The following is a 19,741-nucleotide window of genomic DNA, read 5'->3' as shown; positions in this document are numbered from 1 at the left end:
TCCCTGTCTCCCCATCACACCTCTTTACCTTCCTGACTTTTCCTCCAAGGGCAGACGTTCGTCTAGTGCTTCCCAGTGGAGAATGCGGTGAATGTATTAGATCCGTTCTACCCCATACGTATCCTCCTACCTACCCCCCGCCATTGCTGGCCTTCAATCCTCGGGCTAACAAGATCTTCCTGCCTCCAGACCTTTGCAGAAGTTGGTACTTCTGATCTTTTTCTGTTCAGCAAACTTCTACTCATCTGTTAAAACCCAGTTCAAGTGTGACTTCCTCTAAGAAGTCTGTCTAGGTGGGGTCAGGGCTCTTACTCTGAGCTCTCATTATTTCCTGGGATTTCTTTTCTCCAGATCTTGATTAAATGTGATTCCTTCCCTGGATTGTTAGCCTTTCTAGGACTGGCAGAGTTGCATTCAGAAAAGGCTGAGTGAATGGCTGGGTTTGTAGAAGAGGTGAAGCTAGGGGCCCTGGACCTTGTTGATAGCCCCATAAGGCTACAGGCCACTGACAGACAGCAAGGAGGATGGCAGCCTAGAAAAGACATTTAATGGGGATCAATGAATGGTACTAAGGTTAAACACCAACTGGCACACAGTAGACGCTCAATTCATTGATTTTTGATGACCATTGAGTTGATACTTAGCAGTAGCTCTCATATACATCTTTAGAACTGGGGAGATCTACAGATTTACAGATCACCTCCTCAGTTCAAAAGACATGCTCTCTGCTAATGCAGCTTAAGACTACAGTAAGTCCTGGCAAATAAAACATGCTATTAGCTATGGGATTGTTGTCAGCAAAAATCTTTGGGGCTTTTATGAGAGCTACTGCTAAACTAAGTATTAAATCAATAGTTATCAAAAATCAACTAACAAGCTCTAACTTGCATTAGAGAGACCATCACTATATTGTCCTGGGGGACTGCCGGGCACCCTTTGAAGGTCATTGACAGATGCATCAAGAGGACTTAATCCTTTCTCATGAGGAATGACTGGGAGAAGGCATAGGGAGCGTGCTGGGAAAAGACAAGGAGCCCCATGCATGGTCTCTGACTTGTGAAGAGCTGTCCTGGGCTAAGGGGTGCTCCTGGCCCCATGGCAAAGCTGGGGCTGTCAGAGTCTCAGGCAGGCTCCCCAGACACTGAAAGGAAAGGAGGGAGTGAGCCTCCCATCATGAGATGATGCCTCCTATTGAGACAGCTTAGGAGGCTTCCCACATTACCTCTGCAGTCCTTTTCAATAGTTAGAAGGCACACATTCTAGAATTATGTGGCCCTAAAATTAGAAAATGCCAGAATTCTAGGCTTCTGCCCTATGGTTCTAGGGCTCTATGACCCTGAATGCAACACAATCCAGCCTGGGGACCTGGAGGCCCTCCTGTCCCAGAACTCACCGGTCCCCTGGCTTCACATATCTCAAGGAGTCATTTCATCCACACCCCCCACACGCAGCCTCTCACATACCCAATATGCAGGTCTCACCGTCTGGCCAGGAGAGCATGACGTGACACGGGATATAAGGGAGTATCAGATAATTCATTAGAGAGGATGATCCCAAAGCAGCAAACAATCCCTCTTCTTTCCGTCTGAATTAACTCCTCATTCTCTATAGCTGGATTTTCTCCTGGATGGCCTTGGCTGAGGCTAATGTTTGTTAGTCTAACTCCATCCCCACCCTGAAGATGAGGCACGGGAAGAAAGAGGATGTAGAGGAAGTGTCGAATCCAACTTTGGCTGTGCATAACCCCTCCTCCGATGATAGAAAGCAGGCTGGCTTGGGGAACAATGTCATCCCAATGGGAAGTCCCTCCATGTATCTAACCTTAATCCTGCTATGTGCAATCAGAGCCCATTTCTTCTCCCACAGTCTGGGAGAATGCATCAAGGGTCACTGCCCCACCAAAGACAGGTCCAAAATGCCCTCCTAAGAGTGCCCCCTCCCACCCCCATCAGCACCCCAAGGTCAGCAGGAATGATGCGGCACCACTAAAAACAGTAGAGTATCTGAGATTATTGCAGACTTTATAGAAAACTGCTCAAGGGAGATCCACATTTTCTGGGTATGGGAAGGGAAGGCAGGCCTCAAGCCAATATATTAAAGGAATGTGACTTCCTGTGTGCAGACGCAGCACAGGCCAGCCATTCTGCCTGCTCTAGAGGGTGGGGAGTCAGGGAGAGGGCATCCTCTCCCCAACTGACCAACTGTGCTTTGGGATCATGGAGAAGGCAAGGTGCTGAGGTTCTGACCCTGAACCAGGAGGGCTTGTGCCTGAGGCAGGAGGCAAGACCCACTTCTCTTCCAGAAGATACCTGGGGTGAGGTGGTGGTGGTAGTGGTGGTGGCAAGGAATCCCCAAGGGCGAAGAGCCACAGGCGTGGGAGAGAGCATGGAGAAATAGAAGGGCAGCAGCTTCCAGCCCTTCAGAGACCACTTCCTGCCCCTCTCTGAGGCCATGATGCCCCACTATCCCTTTCACACACTGAAGACTCTCTCCCTCCCCACAAGGATCTGCCAGTATGCACTAGGGGTGCGTGGCACCTGCACCTATCTGGCAGGACTGAAGAGCTCCTCCTGGGAGGAAAAGGGGATGAGGACATCCCAGGGACCGATTCCGTACTGGACCTTGACTAGTGAATGGCAGGGGTGGATGCTGAGTGCCAGCACTGGGTATGGGGGGGGCGGGGTCAAGAGCCTAAGGCCTGGGCAGGGGGATGAAAGTTAGATGGGGGTGAAGAGCTGAGTCTGAGACTAGGGACCAGCACTGAGTATCGGGAGGCCAGCGCCCTGGTGGGAAAGGCTGAGTCGGCTCCACACTAAGGCTAGATGGGATGTACTTGTCCCTGGGATGGGAGGGACATACTAGGAGCTGAGCCCTGTGCCTGAGCCGAGGAAGAGAAGGGCCTGAGCCAGAGGCGGGGGTGGGTGAAGGCGGGGCAGGGGTATGAAATATATTCTCAGATGAGGGGAGGGTGCCCAATCCTCAGAGCCCCAGGGTTGGGCCTCCATGCAGGATGGAGGGCTCTGAGCTCTGGGATGGGACAAAGGGCTCAGAATCCACAAAACCATTCTGATGGGGGTGCTGTGCTTCGAGTCCAGAATGGGATGGGAGGGCCCACGAGCCCCGGAAGAGACTGCGTTCTCCGAGCTGGCGAGGGAGGTCAAGGCAGTCTCGGGTGTAGGAGCTCCAAGCACAGGGTGTTGGGGGCAAGTCTCAGAGCTTTGGCCTTTAAGGACAGAGTCTCTGTGTGAGCCCTGAGGCGGGGAACGGACTTTTAGTGGTTCAGGAGGGGAGGTTTCGGAAACTAGGGTGGGTGGGCGGTGTTTCTGTATTCGGACCGGCTATCTCTGGGTCTTTGACGGTAGGAGCTCTCGGAGGCGGGAACGAGAGGGTACGGCTTAGCGCCTCCGAGTCGGGGGAAGGTCTCAGAGCCCGGGGCTCGCGGGCGTCTCATCTCCACGGTTTCGGGCCAGGCAGGGGCAGCCCCGAGCCGGGGGCGCCGCTCAGAGCCCCGAGCCCGGGGAGGTGGCGCGGGAGCCCGCGGGCGCGGCGGGCGCGGGCACGCGGCGCGGGTCGGCGTCCTGCTCGTAGCGGTAGTGGTAGCCCTCCATCTGGTCCCGGCACGCCTCGCGCAGGTTGCGCATCCAGCGTTGGATGCCGCGGCGGTTTAGGTAGAGCACCATGAGGAAGATGAGGCCGATGAGCGCCAGCACCAGCCCGAAAAACACGTAGGAGGCTTCCAGCTCCGGGCCGGCGGCCTCCGTCTCCTCTCCGCGAGCGTCGGCGCCGCTCTCCGCGCAGCGCAGCCGCGCCCCGTCCAGGTCCAGCAGCGGCCGGTCCAGCAGCGCCCGCGGTGCGGCGCAGCGCAGGCGTCGCGCGTCGGGCACGCGCTCCGTGGCGTTGCGCAGCCAGGCCAGTAGGGGGCGCGCGGCGCAGCCGCAGCGCAGGGGGTTGTCGGCGAGCAGCAGGCGCGGCCCGGGGAGGCCGCCATCGCGCTCCAGCGCGCGCAGCTCGTCGGGGCCCAGGCCGGTCAGCGCGTTGAGGCTCACGTCCAGCTGCTCCAGGCGCGCCAGGCGCAGCGCGGCTGGCGGCAGACGGCTCAGCGCGTTGCCCGCCAGGCCCAGCAGGCGAAGCTCGGCCAGCGGGGCCAGCGCAGCGTCCAGCGCGGCCAGCAGCGCGGGGCCGCCCCTTACCAGCGCGTGGTTGAGCTGCAGCGAGCGCAGCGCGGACAGCCCGCGGAAGGCGCCACCGCCCAAGGCGCGCAGCGGATTGTGGCTGAGGTCGAGCGCCGCCAGGCTGGGCAACCCGTCGAAGGCGCCGTCCTCCACCACCTCAATGTGGTTGTGCGTGAGGCGCAGCGCGTTTAGGAGCGGCAGGCGCACGCCCGCCGCCTGGTCCCCGTCCCCCTCCGCGTCCCCGCCGGCGAAGGCGGCCGCGCGCAGCACCGTCAGGTTGGCGCCCACGATGGTGAGGTTGCGCGCGTCGGGCGGCACGTCCCGCGGAGGCTGGCGGAGCTCGGCGCCCGACGCACAGCGTAGCAGCAGCTTGGGGCCACCGAAGCAGTAGCACTGGAAGGGGCAGGGTGCCGCGGGCTGGCTCAGCGCCGCCGCCACGAGCAGCAGTCCCTGGAGCCCCAGCTGTCCCGCGCGCGGGGCCATCGCGGCCGCCCCCGCATCCAGCGCCCGGGCCGCCGCGCTCACCAGTGAGTTGGGAGCGCGTGGTGGGGGGCACGGGTGGGGCGAGTTCTTGACCCGGAGCGGCTGGCAGTCCCGGTCGGTCCGTTCGTTGTCTCGAAAGTCCGAGGAGCCGTACTTATTGGCTGACTGGCCGGGGGCGAGAGGGGTCAGACGGGGAGCGGAGCCCCCCGCCCCCGGTGCCCTCGCCCTGCGAGCCGGCCTCCGACTTCCGCGGCCGCTCCGGGCTCGGAGCCGAGTGGGCAGGGTTTGCTTCCCCCCTCCCCGCCTCCCGGCCTCCTCCTCCGCCCCCAGCGGAGTCTCCGCTCCCTCTTCGCCGTGGGAGGCGGAGTGGGAGGCTCCCAAGAATCAGGGCTGTCGGTTGCTGCCCTTTCTCTTCACCGTCTCCGCCCCCGCCCACCCGGGCTGCCGAGAAGTTTGCCTCCTGCAGACTCCGACTTGGTTTCCCCCTCCTCCACCCCCCATATTTAAGCTGGGTCCTTCCTCCTCCCTCTCCAGCACGTGTGGGGTGGGGCCCGGCTGCGGAGAGCGGGCAGGTGGGTCACCACCAGGGAGAATTCGGGGGTTGGGGAGGACTTTAGAGCTGCTCCTACTACAGAAGGAAGGGATGAGGGGTGGGCTGAGAAAGTTACTTATTTTCCGGCCTCTTCCTAAGACAGAGAGACTGGAAAATCCCCAGTCTCTGCTTTCTCCTCTGCGACCCTAGTTCCATTAGACCCGGCTGTGTCACCACCCCTGTAGGTCCTGTGGGACCAGCTTTTTCTCCATCGCATCCCATCCCATTCCATCCTCAGAAGTCTGTGGCACCTGCTCCCCTCCCACCCACCAACTCTGGCTGCTCTGCCTCTGCCAGGAGTTCCCCCATCTGGTTTCCTCCACCGGGCTGGACTCCTCTGCCAAGCACTGCCCTAGGCACAGAGACACGGGGGTGTAGTGATTCTGCTCTTTGCTCTCATTCCCTGCCCCCAAATGTCTTGGACTCCTGGGATTCCGTTGGACACCATCAACCAGTCCCTCCAGGCTTCTCCGCCTGTGAGTGGGGTTTGGGGCACCAGAGGTTGGGAGAGCAGGAGCAGATTTTGCAGCACGGAGTGGGGGGGGGGTCTCAGAAAGGGCCAGGGCTGAGGTGGGGGCTGAGCTGTTTACAGATTTGTTTTGTTCTGGATTTTTTTTTTTCCAGAACTGGGAAGCTCTAAACCTGATTTAAAGAGACAGGCTCCTGAGAAGGAAGCTTTCTTGGCCTTAGCATGAATTATTCAGGCTGAAGAGGCTGACACTTGATCCGCAGGCCATTCGGGTATCAGCAGAGCTGCTTGGGATAGAGGCTCCCCCCTCCTCCCAAGAATCAGTCTCTTTCTCCTGAATTGGGGACGGTTATGTTGACTCCTTCCCTGAGGTTATATTTAACAGATCGACCAAAGGATCAATACCACTTAAGGAGAAGAGGCAGACCCTGCAGTGGCCTGGGTCTTGGGCACGGACCAACATTAAGGGGCAGGGCTGGTGATGGTGGGGGCCCCCCAGCTCTCCCCTCCTCCCAACCCTCTCTCTTCCCTACCCCTGTCATAACTCTCCCACGTATGAGAGCTCAGATGTGCTTCATGCAAGTTCATGCAGACTCATTCATATGTGCACATAGGATTGTAGGTTTGAGTGCGTCCTGGCATGTGTCCATAAATTGATAAAGGCATACATATTTGAATATGCACACTTCTGAGCCCATGCAGTTTCCTGGGTACATTCTCAGAGGGCAAGCTTACAGGCCCATGCATAAGCCATGCCAAGCATAGGGACCCAGAGATTGGCTAGTACAGTCAGACCCTACTCCTCCTGCCCTGCACCATGCTCTTGGTCTGTGGAGGTAGCAGGCTGGTGATGTCTTTTCTCACATGGGCACACGTACTCAAGTAGATGCCATTGGGGCTGGGCCCCCAGCTGTAGCACTCCCCTAAACCCTGGCGCACACAGCAACATGCCCAGTTCTGACATCTCCCCTGGTAGGAGGCACTGGGTCATCTTCACTTTCGTGTTTCCAGTATGGGGACTATCATCACAGGAGAGTGTGTAGTGCAAATGACAGACTGAATGAACAGAACAGCAAATGACAGACTGAATGAACAGAACAATCTGTTTCCTTGTCTGCTTCCAGGCCCTGAGAAATCACAGACCACTGCCAAGGTTGGAACTCCTTCCCCAGGCCCCGTGGTGGCTGGCCTCAGATTGGCTGATGCCCACCCCCTCTTCTGCTCCCCAGGAAAGGAGTTGCATGGCCACAGGCACCCTTGATTGGGGGGGTGCTCGGCACCTCATTTGGGGAAATGAGGCGTGGGGAGAATTTAGAATCATCAGGTGCCAGAGAATAAGGCAAATGTCCTCTGTATTGCACAAATGGGGAAATAGGCCAAAGGGGCCCCAAGGCCCCTGTCAAAGTTTCAGGGTTTAGCCTAGAAACCTGGCCCCAGGGTCCTTGCCCAGGACTCTGTCCAAGATGGTGGGGTGCATCTGAGAGGGCCCTGCACCACAAGGAAGTCTTATCCTGACCCCAGGAAGCTAAGGCTGGGAATGGATGCCGTGGTTGGTCTGGTGTGACCTCAGGCTCGTGTCAATCTTGGGCTGTCACCTTCCTCTTCTGTAAGGTGGATAGGCTTTGAATTCCTGTTCTTCCTGTTCGTCTCAGGGCTGTTATGATACAGTGAATTGAAAGTGCCTCAAAACAAGAAAAAACATTTCACCTGGGTCTGGGGGCCTAGCACCCATGCTGCCAGACCCTGGTTAAGGCATTGCCCCTCTCTGGGACTAATAAGCTCCCTTGTCATTTTTCCCTGTTCCATGTTCTTTCTTCTCCAACATAGCAAATTTGTGGTAGATGTTAATAAAATGAGTTTCTGCTTATCTCTCTGTATGGCCTCTACTCAGCCTTCTCTCCTCTCTTCCCATTTTGTATAGGTGTTTCCCTTCTAAATTCTCCTGGAACCAATTTCTCTCTGTCCAAGTTCCCCAAGGAGTCAAATCTGCCAGCCACTGGAGCTGAGCGATCTCTGTTCTTTGGAGGAACAGCGCTCTCCATCTTAGATTTGCCAGTGTTCAGTATGCATTAACTGTTCAATAAATGTGTGTCCACTTGAGTCTGAGGCTGTGTGTTTATTCTCTGATGCATCTGGTGGAAGTCTCTTCTCTTGGACTGTTCCCTGCAGCTGGGGTGCTCTCTTGATTCTGTTTCTCCAGTCCAGTCTGCTGTCCCTCAGGACTTGTGAGTTTTGCCCCCTTCAGGGAGCCCTCATGTCTTCGCTCTCCATCCTTTGAACTTCATTTATCAATAAGAGGGTTAAGACTCCCCTGATCTTCTTGACTGTCAGCAGCTGGGGCTCAGGACTGGTCTAATTTCTTAGGAATCAGTACAGAGAAGGCACCAGGGAACATTTGCTGGATGAAATAATTATTTAAAAATCTGTGACTCGAATCTCCCATCCCTATGAGGCAAGCTCGGTGAGGATCACTCATCTACACTTCATACCAGGAGATAGCCGCTCAGAAATGTTAAGTGCTTTCCCTAAGGTTGCACAGCTGACTGGGACCTGAGCCCGATAGAAGCTCAGGTTTCTTGCCCATCTCCTTTGCCGCAGCCCCCCTCATCCTAGGATCCCTCTCTCCTGGGAGTGTGGCTGGGTCAGATCCCAGGGGAGCCTGTGGGCAAAAAGCTCACACCCTTAGGGTTTCCTTAGGACTCGGAAGAGGCAAGGTACCCCTTGCCACCCATGCAGAGTGATCATCTACCGTGTGCCCAGATGAGTATCCCCCATGTCAGCCACGCTGGATCTCCATGCTTGAATTTATTACTCCACTAGGTCCCAGAGCCCCTCTGTGAGTATTCCAAGATGTTGTCTCTACCTGAGCCTCTAGTGCCTTCACTGGGCCTTTTCTGCTGGCACAGACCCTGCTCTTGGTCAGCTCCACTAAGCCTTGGTAGGGAGCACAGAGTGTGATGACGTCCCTGAGATCACCCAGCAGGTAGCCCCTTCTCCAGCTCCATTTTGTCATCAGAGGTGTGTCAATATTACTAAAGTCCTTGGACACACCTCAGTTTCCCTGTTGCAAAAAAGTGTGTGTGGATGGGATGGTCTTGGGGGACCTAGTGGTCTTGTGCCCCTTGGCTTTTTAGGGATGGGGGTCAGGGAAGGGAAGGTCATACTGGGATTGGCCCAAACTGGTGCCCCCACCTTCTCAATATGTGACCTTGAACTTGGCACCACCCCAATTAAGGCCTTGGTTGCCTGATTAGAAATTGGTAGGGGTGGCCTGGGGTCCTTCTGGGGTGGATGCTGTAGCGTCCTGAGATCCAGGTTCCCTTTGTCCTCTGTCCCAGCAACCCTCCTGCTGCCTCCCTGTCCCTCTGTTTCCCTCTCCTCCAAGGCAAATGGAGGAGCAGCAGGCGGCCTGATGTGATGAACTCAGCCATGAGGTAGTAGTGGGGGAGGCCCCAGCTTCTCTCCTCTTGCTTGACTTCCTTGCCAGCAGGGATGGGAAACTTCACTGTGGGCCTTGCCATTCCCATTTCTCACTCCCCCTCCCCCCTGCTGCGAGACACAGGAAAATCCATAGGCCCAAGATTCATTTTCTCCATTGAGTCAGCAGAGGCCCGCACTGCTTCTGAGGGGCAGGCAACTGGCTTTTAAATAACTCTGATATTTAATACCCTCCTCCTCTGTTCAGTGGCCTGGGCCTCTGGGGAAAGGCTAGAATAAATAAGCTGGATGCATCCTCTGAAAGTCCTAAATGTTCTTGCTCCCACCTCAGTCTTCCCCCCAACCCCCAACTCTCAGACCATTGGAAAAGATGACTCCTTACTACATCTGTACCTTGCTTTACAGTTTCTAAGTGGTACCCAGGCTGGGTTTGTTATCCCAGTTTAGAATGGGGAATGGACATTTAGAAAAGGAGAGAGATCCCACTTGACTTTTGGTCTTTGCTGTTGGCTGGCTGTATGGCTATGGGCAGGTGGGTCCCTGTCCCTCCCTGGGCTTGTGTTTCCTCATCTATGCTGCAAGGTGGTTCTGCCATTGGGTTGTCATTGGTCCCCTTGGCTGTGTAATGTTATGATTTGCTGTGCTGGCCTAAGTCTCCTTCCCTAATGAAGCTTCTGTTTCTGCACTCCTCTTCAAGGAAAGGCTAAAGAGCAGAGCTGACTGAGGCTAAAGGCCAGCTAGGGTCTGGCCCCTGGGATTCCACTCTGTTGAGTCAGGGACAGGAGTGGGTAGGGGAGACAGGGAAGGGAAAGGAGCAGAGTTGGGTGCCTTCCCTCTCCTCCCCTCCCCTCCCCTTTCGTTATTTCTTTTTCTTTTTTTTTGTTTTTTGAGATGGAGATTCACTCTTGTTGCCCAGGCTGTAGTGCAGTGGCACGATCTTGGCTCACCGCAACCTCTGCCTCCCAGGTTCAAGCGATTCTCCTGCCTCAGCCTACCTAGTAGCTGGGATTATAGGCATGTGCCACCATGCCCGGCCAATTTTGTATTTTTAGTAAAGACAGGGTTTCTCCATGTTGGTCAGGCTGGTCTTAAACTCCTGACCTCAGGTGATCCGCCCGCCTCGGCCTCCCAAAGTGCTGGGATTACAGGCGTGAGTCACTGCGCCTGGTCCCCTTTCGTTATTTCTTGTTTTTGCCAGTAGAGGTTGGGGCAGACCAAGGGCAATAACCTGTCTTGGTTCTCTTAAATCCCAAGGTCTCTGCCCCTGTGGATGCAGTTTAATGAGGTGGGAACAAAACCCTCTTCCTCAACTGTGCCCAGGCCCATGCTCCTGATAATGGAAGTTAGTGGGCCCAGTTCTCCTGGCTTTGCCACTGTTCTGCATTATTCAGAAGACAGGGATTGATACCTCTGTTGGCTATATGAGAACACTGGAAGGTTAAGAGCTGTGCTTGGGGTCATCCCAGATTAATGATGGAACTGGGCCTATAATCTAGGTTTTCTAATTCCCAACTCAGTGTTATTGCCACTTCCCTGATCCAGGCAGGAAGTTGGGGCCTGAGGGATGAGCATGGGAGAGGCAGCTGGTTCTCTAGGGGTGACCTTAGTTTGCCCAACTTCTTTAGCCTCCTCTTGGGTCCTCATGCTCTTCCTCAAATGTACTGAGCCTTCTACTTCTAGAACCACAGAATCTTGGAATCAAAACATTGACTGCTAAGAACCACAGACTCAGAGAGCCATAGAACTGTGGTCTCTTTGAATCAGAACAAAGACTTATGGTGTTGGTAGGATGGGTGGTGGTGAATGAGACACTTAGAGCTTGTAGTAGATTGTTATATTGATAGTCCAAAATGAATTCTGCCTATCTGAGTCCATACTTTTATGTTGTCCCTCCCCACACTGACTTTGGGTTGGCCGTGTGACTTCCTCTGCCTCTGGTTAATGAGACATCAGCAAATGTGATGCAAGCAGTCTTAATAAGTGCTTGTGCATTGGGATTCACCTCTTCTTGCTCCCCTGAAACTACCATGTGTAGAAACACAAGCATGCCTTTTAGAGGAAGAGACCAGAAATAAACCATACCATCTGAAGACCAACCAGCTCCCTGTTGGTCTTCCACCTGCCTCCAGCCCCCTGAGTGACCCCAGATGAGACCGACAGAACTACTCAGCTGACCTGAGCCCAAATTTCTGACTCACACAATTGTGAACGAATAAAATGGTGGTGGTTTTAAGCCACTAAGTTTTGGGGTGGTTTGTTACACAGCAGTAGATAACTGATGCAGAACCTCATCATTGTACGATCTTGGTCATAGATTCAATATGCCCTGACAGTCACAGCATCATGGAACCCCAGGGCCAGAAATGAACCACTGATGTAGAATCCAAGGAACAGAAGAGTCCTGAAAACACCTTAACTCCCACCCAGTGGTACCCTCTCCTTTCACTGTCAGACCACGTGACCACTCACCATCTTTCAACATTAAGCCCTTTCCCCACCCACAGATGTCCCTTATTCGTTAGTGTTCTGCCCATTCTGTCACACAGTCTTCTGGTTCCACCCCTCAGCTGGCTTCTCAATCCCTGCTCTAGGAAGCCTTCCCATATCGATCTGTTTGCTTTGGTCCTGGGAGCCAAATGTGGACTTTGTGGAAAGTAGTCTTAGTATTCATCCCAGTTCCTAGCACGGTGTCTGGCCCAGAGCTTATCTTGAGAACAACAACAAGCACCACCAACCACACGTCTCACTTTCTGCCCTGTTGCCTCACAACTGGCAGTCCTGGATCTGTCCGTGGTCCTGAATGTCTTTTTCTGTCTTGCCACTGTCTGGATCAGACTGGCCACTTCCCACATTCCCCAAATTCCATTGTTTCCCCCTCCCCCATATATAGATCATTAACCTGGACTATTAAATGAAAAATAATATGTGGTGATGATGACATATATTAATTAGGATTAGTTTCAACTATATGCGTCAGGATGCCCAAATGAATTTCTTAAATGATAGAGAAATAGAAGTTCAGTTTCTTTTTCTCTCATGAAAGAAAGTCCAGATGTAGTAGCCCAGGGTCTGAGTGGTCTCTCCAAAGTCATGAGGACCTCACATCCTTCTAGCCTCCCACTCTGCCTTTCCAATAGTCCTCATTGCCATGGTCCAAATGGCTGCTAGAGCACCAGCCATCACATCAGATGGCAGATGGAGGAAAGCTATAAATAAGGGTACCTCCTTCCCTTCATTGGCACTCTCTATACTTTCATTCAGCACTTTCACTTACATAAGCACACATAACTAGCTTTAAGAGGCTAAGTAAGATAATGTGTCCAGCAAAACGTTATGGTCCTTATTACTGAAGAGGAAGAAGAAATAGCTATTGAAAAGCAACTACAAATCTCTAATATTAGTAACGAAACAGAGGTGTTGATGGTGACAGAGATTGTGGTATAATAGTTGTAGTGTTAGTAATGGTGATGGTAATAGTGGTGGTGTTGGTGGTGGGAGAGTGGGGGTGATAATGGTGATGATAGCATGGATGGTGATGAATGAAGCTGGTGGCTGGTAAAACTCAGATCCAGGAGCACACCCTCCCTTACACATTAGCCTGGACCAGGAGAATACTGGGAGATGGACCTGGTGACTACAAAGTGTCTGAGCCTTGGGGCCTGCTCCAAGCCATGCAGGAGTGATTTCTGGCACCCCTGCTATTTGCACTTCATCAGTTACAAGCCTCCCTCCTTGGGTACAAGTCATCCCCAGCAGAACATGAATCGGATTCCCCCTATCTAGTCTGGACATAACTCTGGAATGAAAATTTTACGCCTTAGGGATGTGAAGCAGGAAGGGCAATATTGGACTTCCATTTATTAGACAATAAGCACTGATGGAATTTGTGGTTATAGTCAAGGAAAGCTTTGCTGTGAAATACACAGAGAAACACATGGACACGTAGCTTCAGAAATAGAATCAAGTCATTACAAAAACAGAGAGAGTTACAGAGATGGAGAAAGAAACAGGCCCACAATCAGAAACCAACAGGCACAGACACATTAGTCTCACAAGGATGGCCAATCTGTCTCCCCAAAGAGATACAGATACCTGGCCATCTTTTTGTTGTTGTTGTTTGTTTGTTTGCTTGCTTATTTGAGACAGGGTCTTCGTCTGTCTTCAAGACTTGAGTGCAGTGGTGCAATCATAGCTCACTGCAGCCTTGAACTCCTGCACTCAAGCAATCCTCCTGCTTTAGCCTCCCAAGTAGCCGGGACTACAGGCACATGTCACTATGCCTGACTAATATTTAAATTTTTTTTGTAGAGACAGAGTCTCACCATGTTGCCCAGGCTGGTCCTGAACTCCTGGTTTCAAGCAGTCTTTCCACCTGGCCTCCCAAAGTGCTAGGATTACAGGTATGAGCCACTGCCCCTGGCCCACTCAGCCATCGTACTCCAATGGACAACTTTCATGTTACCAGCTGGGTCCTATGCACTGAAGATACCTAGGAGTCAGAAATAACAGTGATGAGGAGCTCAGAGGTCAGTAACCAATCACAGAAGCGGGTAGTGTGACCTTCCATGCCGCTCTCATCTACAATGTGATATTGCACTAGTGCACCATGGCCTGCACCAGGCTTTGTGACTGAAGGTGATCAGAGGGGTGAGGCTTGGGTAGGAGGGGGTGTGTCCTCCAGGGAGTCTCCCTCCAGGGGCCCAAGGACACATCTGGAAGCCATTAACAGAGGGACCATCAGGCAGCAGGCTCTGGCTCCAGGTGAGAAGGCGTGATGAGAACATGTGGCAGCCTCCCGCTTGTTGGAGCTGGCACTTGGAGGACACCTTGGCACTGAGTAATTCCAGAATCACCCCCTGCCCAGCACTCACCTAGAATGTAGAGCTGTCCACAGGGTGGACCCTGGAGCTCACCTCCAGAACCTTTGGTGATCCCACCTCCAGTTCACCTCCCGAATCTTTGACGCCAGCTTTTCTGACCTCCGTAGTGACAGTCTTTTTCCAGAAACCCATCCTGATGCCTCCTTTGCCCCTCCCCCCTTAGTCTCTTTCCTTTTCTGCTTCTGCTCAGAGCTCCTATAAGACATTGCTCTGACAGGCCTCCCATTTCCATTGATCTGTGCTTCTTTGGAAGTGACAGCCCTGCCTAGCTTCAGCTGCCGCAGTTCTCCTCTCTGTCCTGCTGGAGCATCTCCATTTCATGGCACTTGCAGTCCTTTCCTAGTGATTGAAGATGTTTGGGTCCCATGTTGGGTCTCAACCCCCTTGCTGCTAACCCTTGATCCTGGGACTCATATGAATGACTGTCAATTAATTTCCTGCCACTGCAGCACTGGAGCTCGGAGTTCATGATGGAGCCCCGAGAGATTCCACTCTGCAGACAGATCATCTATTACCACCAGCCCGTACCTGCAGAACTGGGGGCTTTTGCCACCCCGGAACTTCTCCCTTCCCAGCATCATGTTGGCTGTTTACCAGGATGTTCTATTCCTGGCTTCCCCCAGTGGGTCTGGTTCTAGGTTGCTGGATTTCCCTGACTGCGTTTCAGAATGATAGAAAAAGCATTTAGTCCCAGGTGGGGTTGGGATAACTTCTTCCAAGCCCATACGGGTATAATAGAGATCTCTGGGGATCTCTATGAGCTCGTCACTCACCGGAAGGCTGTGAGTGGGCAGGAAGACCTTGAAGGCTGGCCAGTACATTGATTATTGGCTGTCCCACATATTCCTGGACATAGGACACGAACCTCAGAACAGATGGGTGAAAAGCAAGTTGTGTAGGCAAGAAGTTCCCTTGGGGCAACCCCAAACTCTGGGTCTCAGCAGCCCCCTCAGCTCAGCCAGGATAAGCAGCTCTTACCCTGTGCTTAGCACAAGGACTGGCTGTGGTTGGGGCCTTAGCTTTGCCCTGCCAGTGTGTCCCCATCCCTGCCCTGGGGAAGGGAAAAAGAAGCCAGTTGGAAGTTCAGAAAAGGAAAGGCTAAAAAGGAGCCCACAATCAGCACTAATTAGCCACTGGGAGAGAGGAAAGGAGGTCAGAGGACTGAGTCTACTTCTGAAAGAAAGCATCTGGCAGGCAGAGCCCCGGTTGGTCATCACCCCTGACTGCCCAGCATGGGTTTGGCCCCACACAAGCCCATCAGACACTGCCCCAGCCCTGCTAGGGGCAGGGCTCCACCTCTGCCCATATACTGTGTTCAGATCTTCAGACCTTCTTCTCTGGAAGAGGCAACTGGCTAAAAGGAAAGAGGGAAAGAGGGGAAAGAGGGAGGGAGGGAAGGCAGGCAGATGCGATTGAGCACCCACTGTGTGCAGTGCAGTGAGTTGAGAGTTTTGCATACAGGATTATATTTAATTCTCACAATGGTCCTGAAATGTGGTTACCTTGGCCCTCAGCCTCCCAGGTAGCTGGGACTACAAGTTTTGAATACAGAGGTGGACACTCAGGTTAAGTAATTGATCCAAGATTACTGAAGAGAGTCTGGTTCAGGCTGTATATGCTGCAGTCTATATTCTCAGTGCTGTGCAATGAGCAATTGGAGGGCAGAGCCCTTGCCCGAATCATCTCTGTGCTCGCAGTGCTCTGCCCAGGCACATGGCAAGTGCTGAGAAGAGCTGTTGAACTTGACAGGCAGAAGAGGCTGAGCCAGGAAAGGACACAAAAAGAGGGAGACAGAGGAATGGTGGAGGTGCAGCAGGTGACTCCCATCCCACGGGACACCATGCAGGGGACCTCTAGGGGGAGCTTTCCTGGGGCCCAAGACAGCCTTTTACCCAGCCATGGGGGGAGGCAGGGAAGGTTGAAGTGGGGGAACATTGTTATTTATTCTTCCCTCTTCTTCCAATTCCCAGGTGGTTACACTGAAGCAGAAAACACAATGAAGAACCTTTAAGCTCTTCCTGGAGCCAAGCCACCCATGCTGGAGCCAAGGCAGATCACCAGCAGGCCAGCTGGCCCAGAGCCAGCTTGTGGCCCAGGGTTGGGGGACCAAAGGGTGTTGAGAGGAAGAGGGCCTCTGGGTACGGCCACTGTGGGCATGATGCCCTTCCACATGGGCTGGACCTCCTGGCAGGGCTGAGTGTCTCTAACGAGGAAGACAGGTAGTGGTATGGGGGGAGGGAAGTGTATCGTCGTCCTGTGTCCCTGAGCACCCCAGTAGCAACTGGGGAGTAGGAGAGACACACTGTGGGTCAGGCCGACTTCACATAGTGGCTGAATCAGTCCTCACAACCATCACCCTGAAAGGTGATGATTCTTAGTCCTGATTTTTTTTTTTTTTTAATGGAGTCTTGCTCTGTCACCCAGGCTGTAGTGCAGTGGTGCAATCTTAGCACACAGCAACCTCCGCCTCTCGGGGTTCAAGCGATTCTCCTGCCTCAGCCTCCTGAGTAGCTGGGATCACAGGTGTGCATCACCGTACCTGGCTAATTTTTGTATTTTTAGTAGAGATAGGGTTTCGCCATGTTGGTCAGGCTGGTCTCTAACTCCTGATCTCAGGTGATCCAAAGTGCTGGGATTACAGGCATGAGCCACCACATCCGGCCAGCCATATTTTTAAAGATGAGGTACTGTGGCTTACCCCTGTAATCCCAACATTTTGGGAGGCCAAGGCAGGAGGATCACTTGAGGCCAGGAGTTTGAGACCAGCCCAGGAAACTTCGGGAGACCTTGTCTCAACAAAAAAATAAAGGTAACTGGGCATGGTGGCACACGCCTGCTGTCCCAGTTACTCAGGAGGCTGAGGTGGGAGGATCGCTTGAGCCCTAGGGGTTGAAGCTGCAGTGAGCTATGATTGCACCACTGCACTCCAGCCTGGGTGACAGAGCAAGACTCTGTCTCAAAAGAAAAAAAAAGAAAATGAGGAAACTGAGGCACAGAGAGGGTAAGTAACTTGCCTAAAGTCACAGTTGAGTTGGAGGAGGGCTGGGATGCCTCCCCTGGCTGTTTGGCTCCAGGCCTGCTCTTAATCATTATGATCTCCTGAGAGGAGCAGCGAGAAGCTTGCCTGCCTGCACCCCCCAGCAATTAAGGACCCCTTGGTATTGTGAAAAATGTCAGTGGAGTGTGTCTGATTAGGCTCATCAGTGCCCAGCATGGGACACATGTGTTTTTAAGATGGATCACCATTATCCCTGGCTGAAGAATTGCTTGGGGTTTTCTAATTACAAATTATTCCTGCTGGATTTCATTATGCTTCCTCTTGTACTGGCTTTTTATATTTTCGTTAATCTTAAAAAACTTTGAAAATCATGATCAGCCAAGCTTATTTTCTAGGTCTTAAAAATATACAGTTAAACTTTTATTAAGACACAGTATTGTTATTTTTTTTTAAAGTTAATGTTTGACTCAATATTACAAAACAGCAATTACTTGAATTTTACCATTCCACAATTATAATGAGTCAGAAGAGAAAGTTGAACATTTATCTTCCTATAGAAAACCTTCATTCACTCAGAAAGCAAATTTTCTGTGGTAGAGAAAAGTTTTCATTGAAGTGTTTTAAACTGTTTTCAGCCAACAACCAAGTAGGCAAGAAGCCTGTGTTAATTTCATAATTTCTAACTGAGACTTTTCACTGATCACTGAAAATTCTTCCAGTTTAACAGCATTAACAAAGACAGCAGAAAATGAATGGTGTATATCATTTTAAAAAGAAGAATATAGTTCAAATCCTAGCTAGGAAAAAAAAATTAAAGAAGAATAAAACGTAGTGATCACCAGTACCAAGCCTAGGTTTACTTAAAAGAAGTCAGGCTAATCTCTCATCTCTCTTGCTTTGGGAGAACCAAAATTGCAATAGATCAGGGGTCTGTTGAAGTCTTGAGAATCTTGATTTCATAAAGACAATTGGAACATCTGCCAAGGGACTTTTTTTTTGTTTTTGAGACAGAGTCTCGCTGTGTCACCCAGGTGGAGTGCAGTGGCGCAATCTCGACTCACTGCAACCTCTGACTCCCGGGTTCAAGTGATTCTCCTGGCTCAGCCTCCCAAGCAGCTGCGACTACAGGCACCGCCATGCCCAGCTAATTTTTGTATTTTCAGTGGAGACGGGATTTTACTATGTTGGCCAGGCTGGTCTTGAACTCCTGACCTCAGGTGATCCGCCCACCTCAGCCTCCCAAAGTGCTGAGATTACAGCGTGAGCCACCATGCCCAGCCTCCCAAAGTACTTTTATGGCAAGCTACAGTCCGGATCAAATTGTGATACACTAGGGGAATCCCTGGCTGCCTGGACAGCAGGTGGTGGAGAACAGATAAGTGGATCAATGGCAGCTTAGAGGGAAGACTACTGACCTGCTCCAGGCTTGGTCCTCCCTGCTGTCTTGCTCAGTCTGATGTGTTTTTTCAAGGACTTGGATTAGGCCAAATAAAGCATGCTTATCAAATCTCGGGGGGAGAGTGATTATGTCAGATGGCAGAACTGGGTTTCAAAATGATCTGGATTACCTTGGCCCATAGGTGATGACCATAGGTTCATGTTCATGGAGGTAAATGTCAGGTCCTCATCAGGGCTCAAAGGTTGGGGTGAGGGAGAGGAGAAGGAATTATTGAGCACATACTTCGTGCTGTATCCTAACATAAGATATCTCAGTTAATAGTAAAAACCTTAAGAGGAGGAGGATGTTCTCATTTTATTTTTTTTTAATTATAGATTCAGGAGGTATGCGTGCAAATTTGTTAAACAGATATTTTGTGTAATGATGAGATTTGGGCTTCTAGTGTATCCATTACCCATATAGTGAACGTTGTACCCAGTAGGTAAATTTTCAATCTCACCCACCTTCTACCCTGTTCTCATTTTATAATGGAAGAAACTGAAAGCCAGAGAAGCTAAGCATTTGCTCAGGTCACACAGTAAGAGATGGAGCTTAGATCAAAGCCAAGGCCCATAAGACTCTTAGGTCCACTCTTCATAAAAAGTTCAGGATGGAGGAAACAGCACTTAATAGCAGTTTATGTGGAAAGAAAACAAAACCACACATTTATGTGATATTAGTCCTGAATTCATATGCTGTCTTCTCTGAGCCTCTCTTCTGGGGACCATTCTTGAGCTAGGCTCGGGGTGCAGAGATGAAAACTCACAGCCCCTGAGCAAGCTGAGCTCCGGGTCTGGGGAAAGAGCAACCAACACTAGAACAGGTGAATGTGACAGTGCTGGGCATACAGGATACTGTGGGAGCCCAGAGAAAACCTGAGCCCTCCAGAAAACTAGAAGAGGCAGTGCCTGGCCTGAGACCCGAGGCTGGATGGCTTGTCTGGGAGCCCAGGGAGGACATGGATTGTAGGTCCCGGCAGGTTGACCCAGTCTGGGCCTCACTTACGCCCCTCAGTGGTGAGGGGCACTGAGGCCTCGGAAGGGGCAGAGCTGAGGGAAGGAGGTTTGCCAACTCTCCAACAGAAATGGAAGAAGGGAGCAGGAGGGGGCGGGGCATGGTGGCTCACACCTGTAATCCCGGTACTTTGGGAGGCCAAGGTGGGAGGATCACTTGAGATCAGGAGTTCATGACCAGCCTGGCCAACATGGTGAAACCCCATCTCTACGAAAAATACAAATACTAGCTGGGCATGGGTGCCTGTAATCCAGCTA

The 19,741-nt window shown here is 52.2% G+C and overlaps 1 protein-coding gene across 1 annotated transcript; it reads right to left on the bottom strand.

The window, feature by feature from the left end:
- Window positions 1-2,002: 2,002 nt before the first annotated feature.
- TPBGL (trophoblast glycoprotein like) lies at window positions 2,003-4,925 on the bottom strand. The gene has a single exon (XM_023209151.2). It carries the CDS (start codon window positions 4,653-4,655, stop codon window positions 3,501-3,503), a length of 1,155 nt encoding a protein of 384 aa, XP_023064919.1. The 5' UTR covers window positions 4,656-4,925; the 3' UTR covers window positions 2,003-3,500.
- Between the last annotated feature and the right edge of the window lie 14,816 nt (window positions 4,926-19,741).

Source organism: Piliocolobus tephrosceles, chromosome 13 (genome assembly GCF_002776525.5).
Source record: "Piliocolobus tephrosceles isolate RC106 chromosome 13, ASM277652v3, whole genome shotgun sequence".
NCBI classification, from domain to species: Eukaryota; Metazoa; Chordata; class Mammalia; order Primates; family Cercopithecidae; genus Piliocolobus; species Piliocolobus tephrosceles.
Note: the sequence above shows the minus strand (reverse complement) of the source record. Positions and strands in the feature narration are given on the sequence as shown.

Bases quoted from the DNA above. Each gene is read 5' to 3' on its own strand.
- TPBGL (XM_023209151.2), bottom strand. From the start codon at position 4,655: ATGGCCCCGCGCGCGGGACAGCTGGGGCTCCAGGGACTGCTGCTCGTG.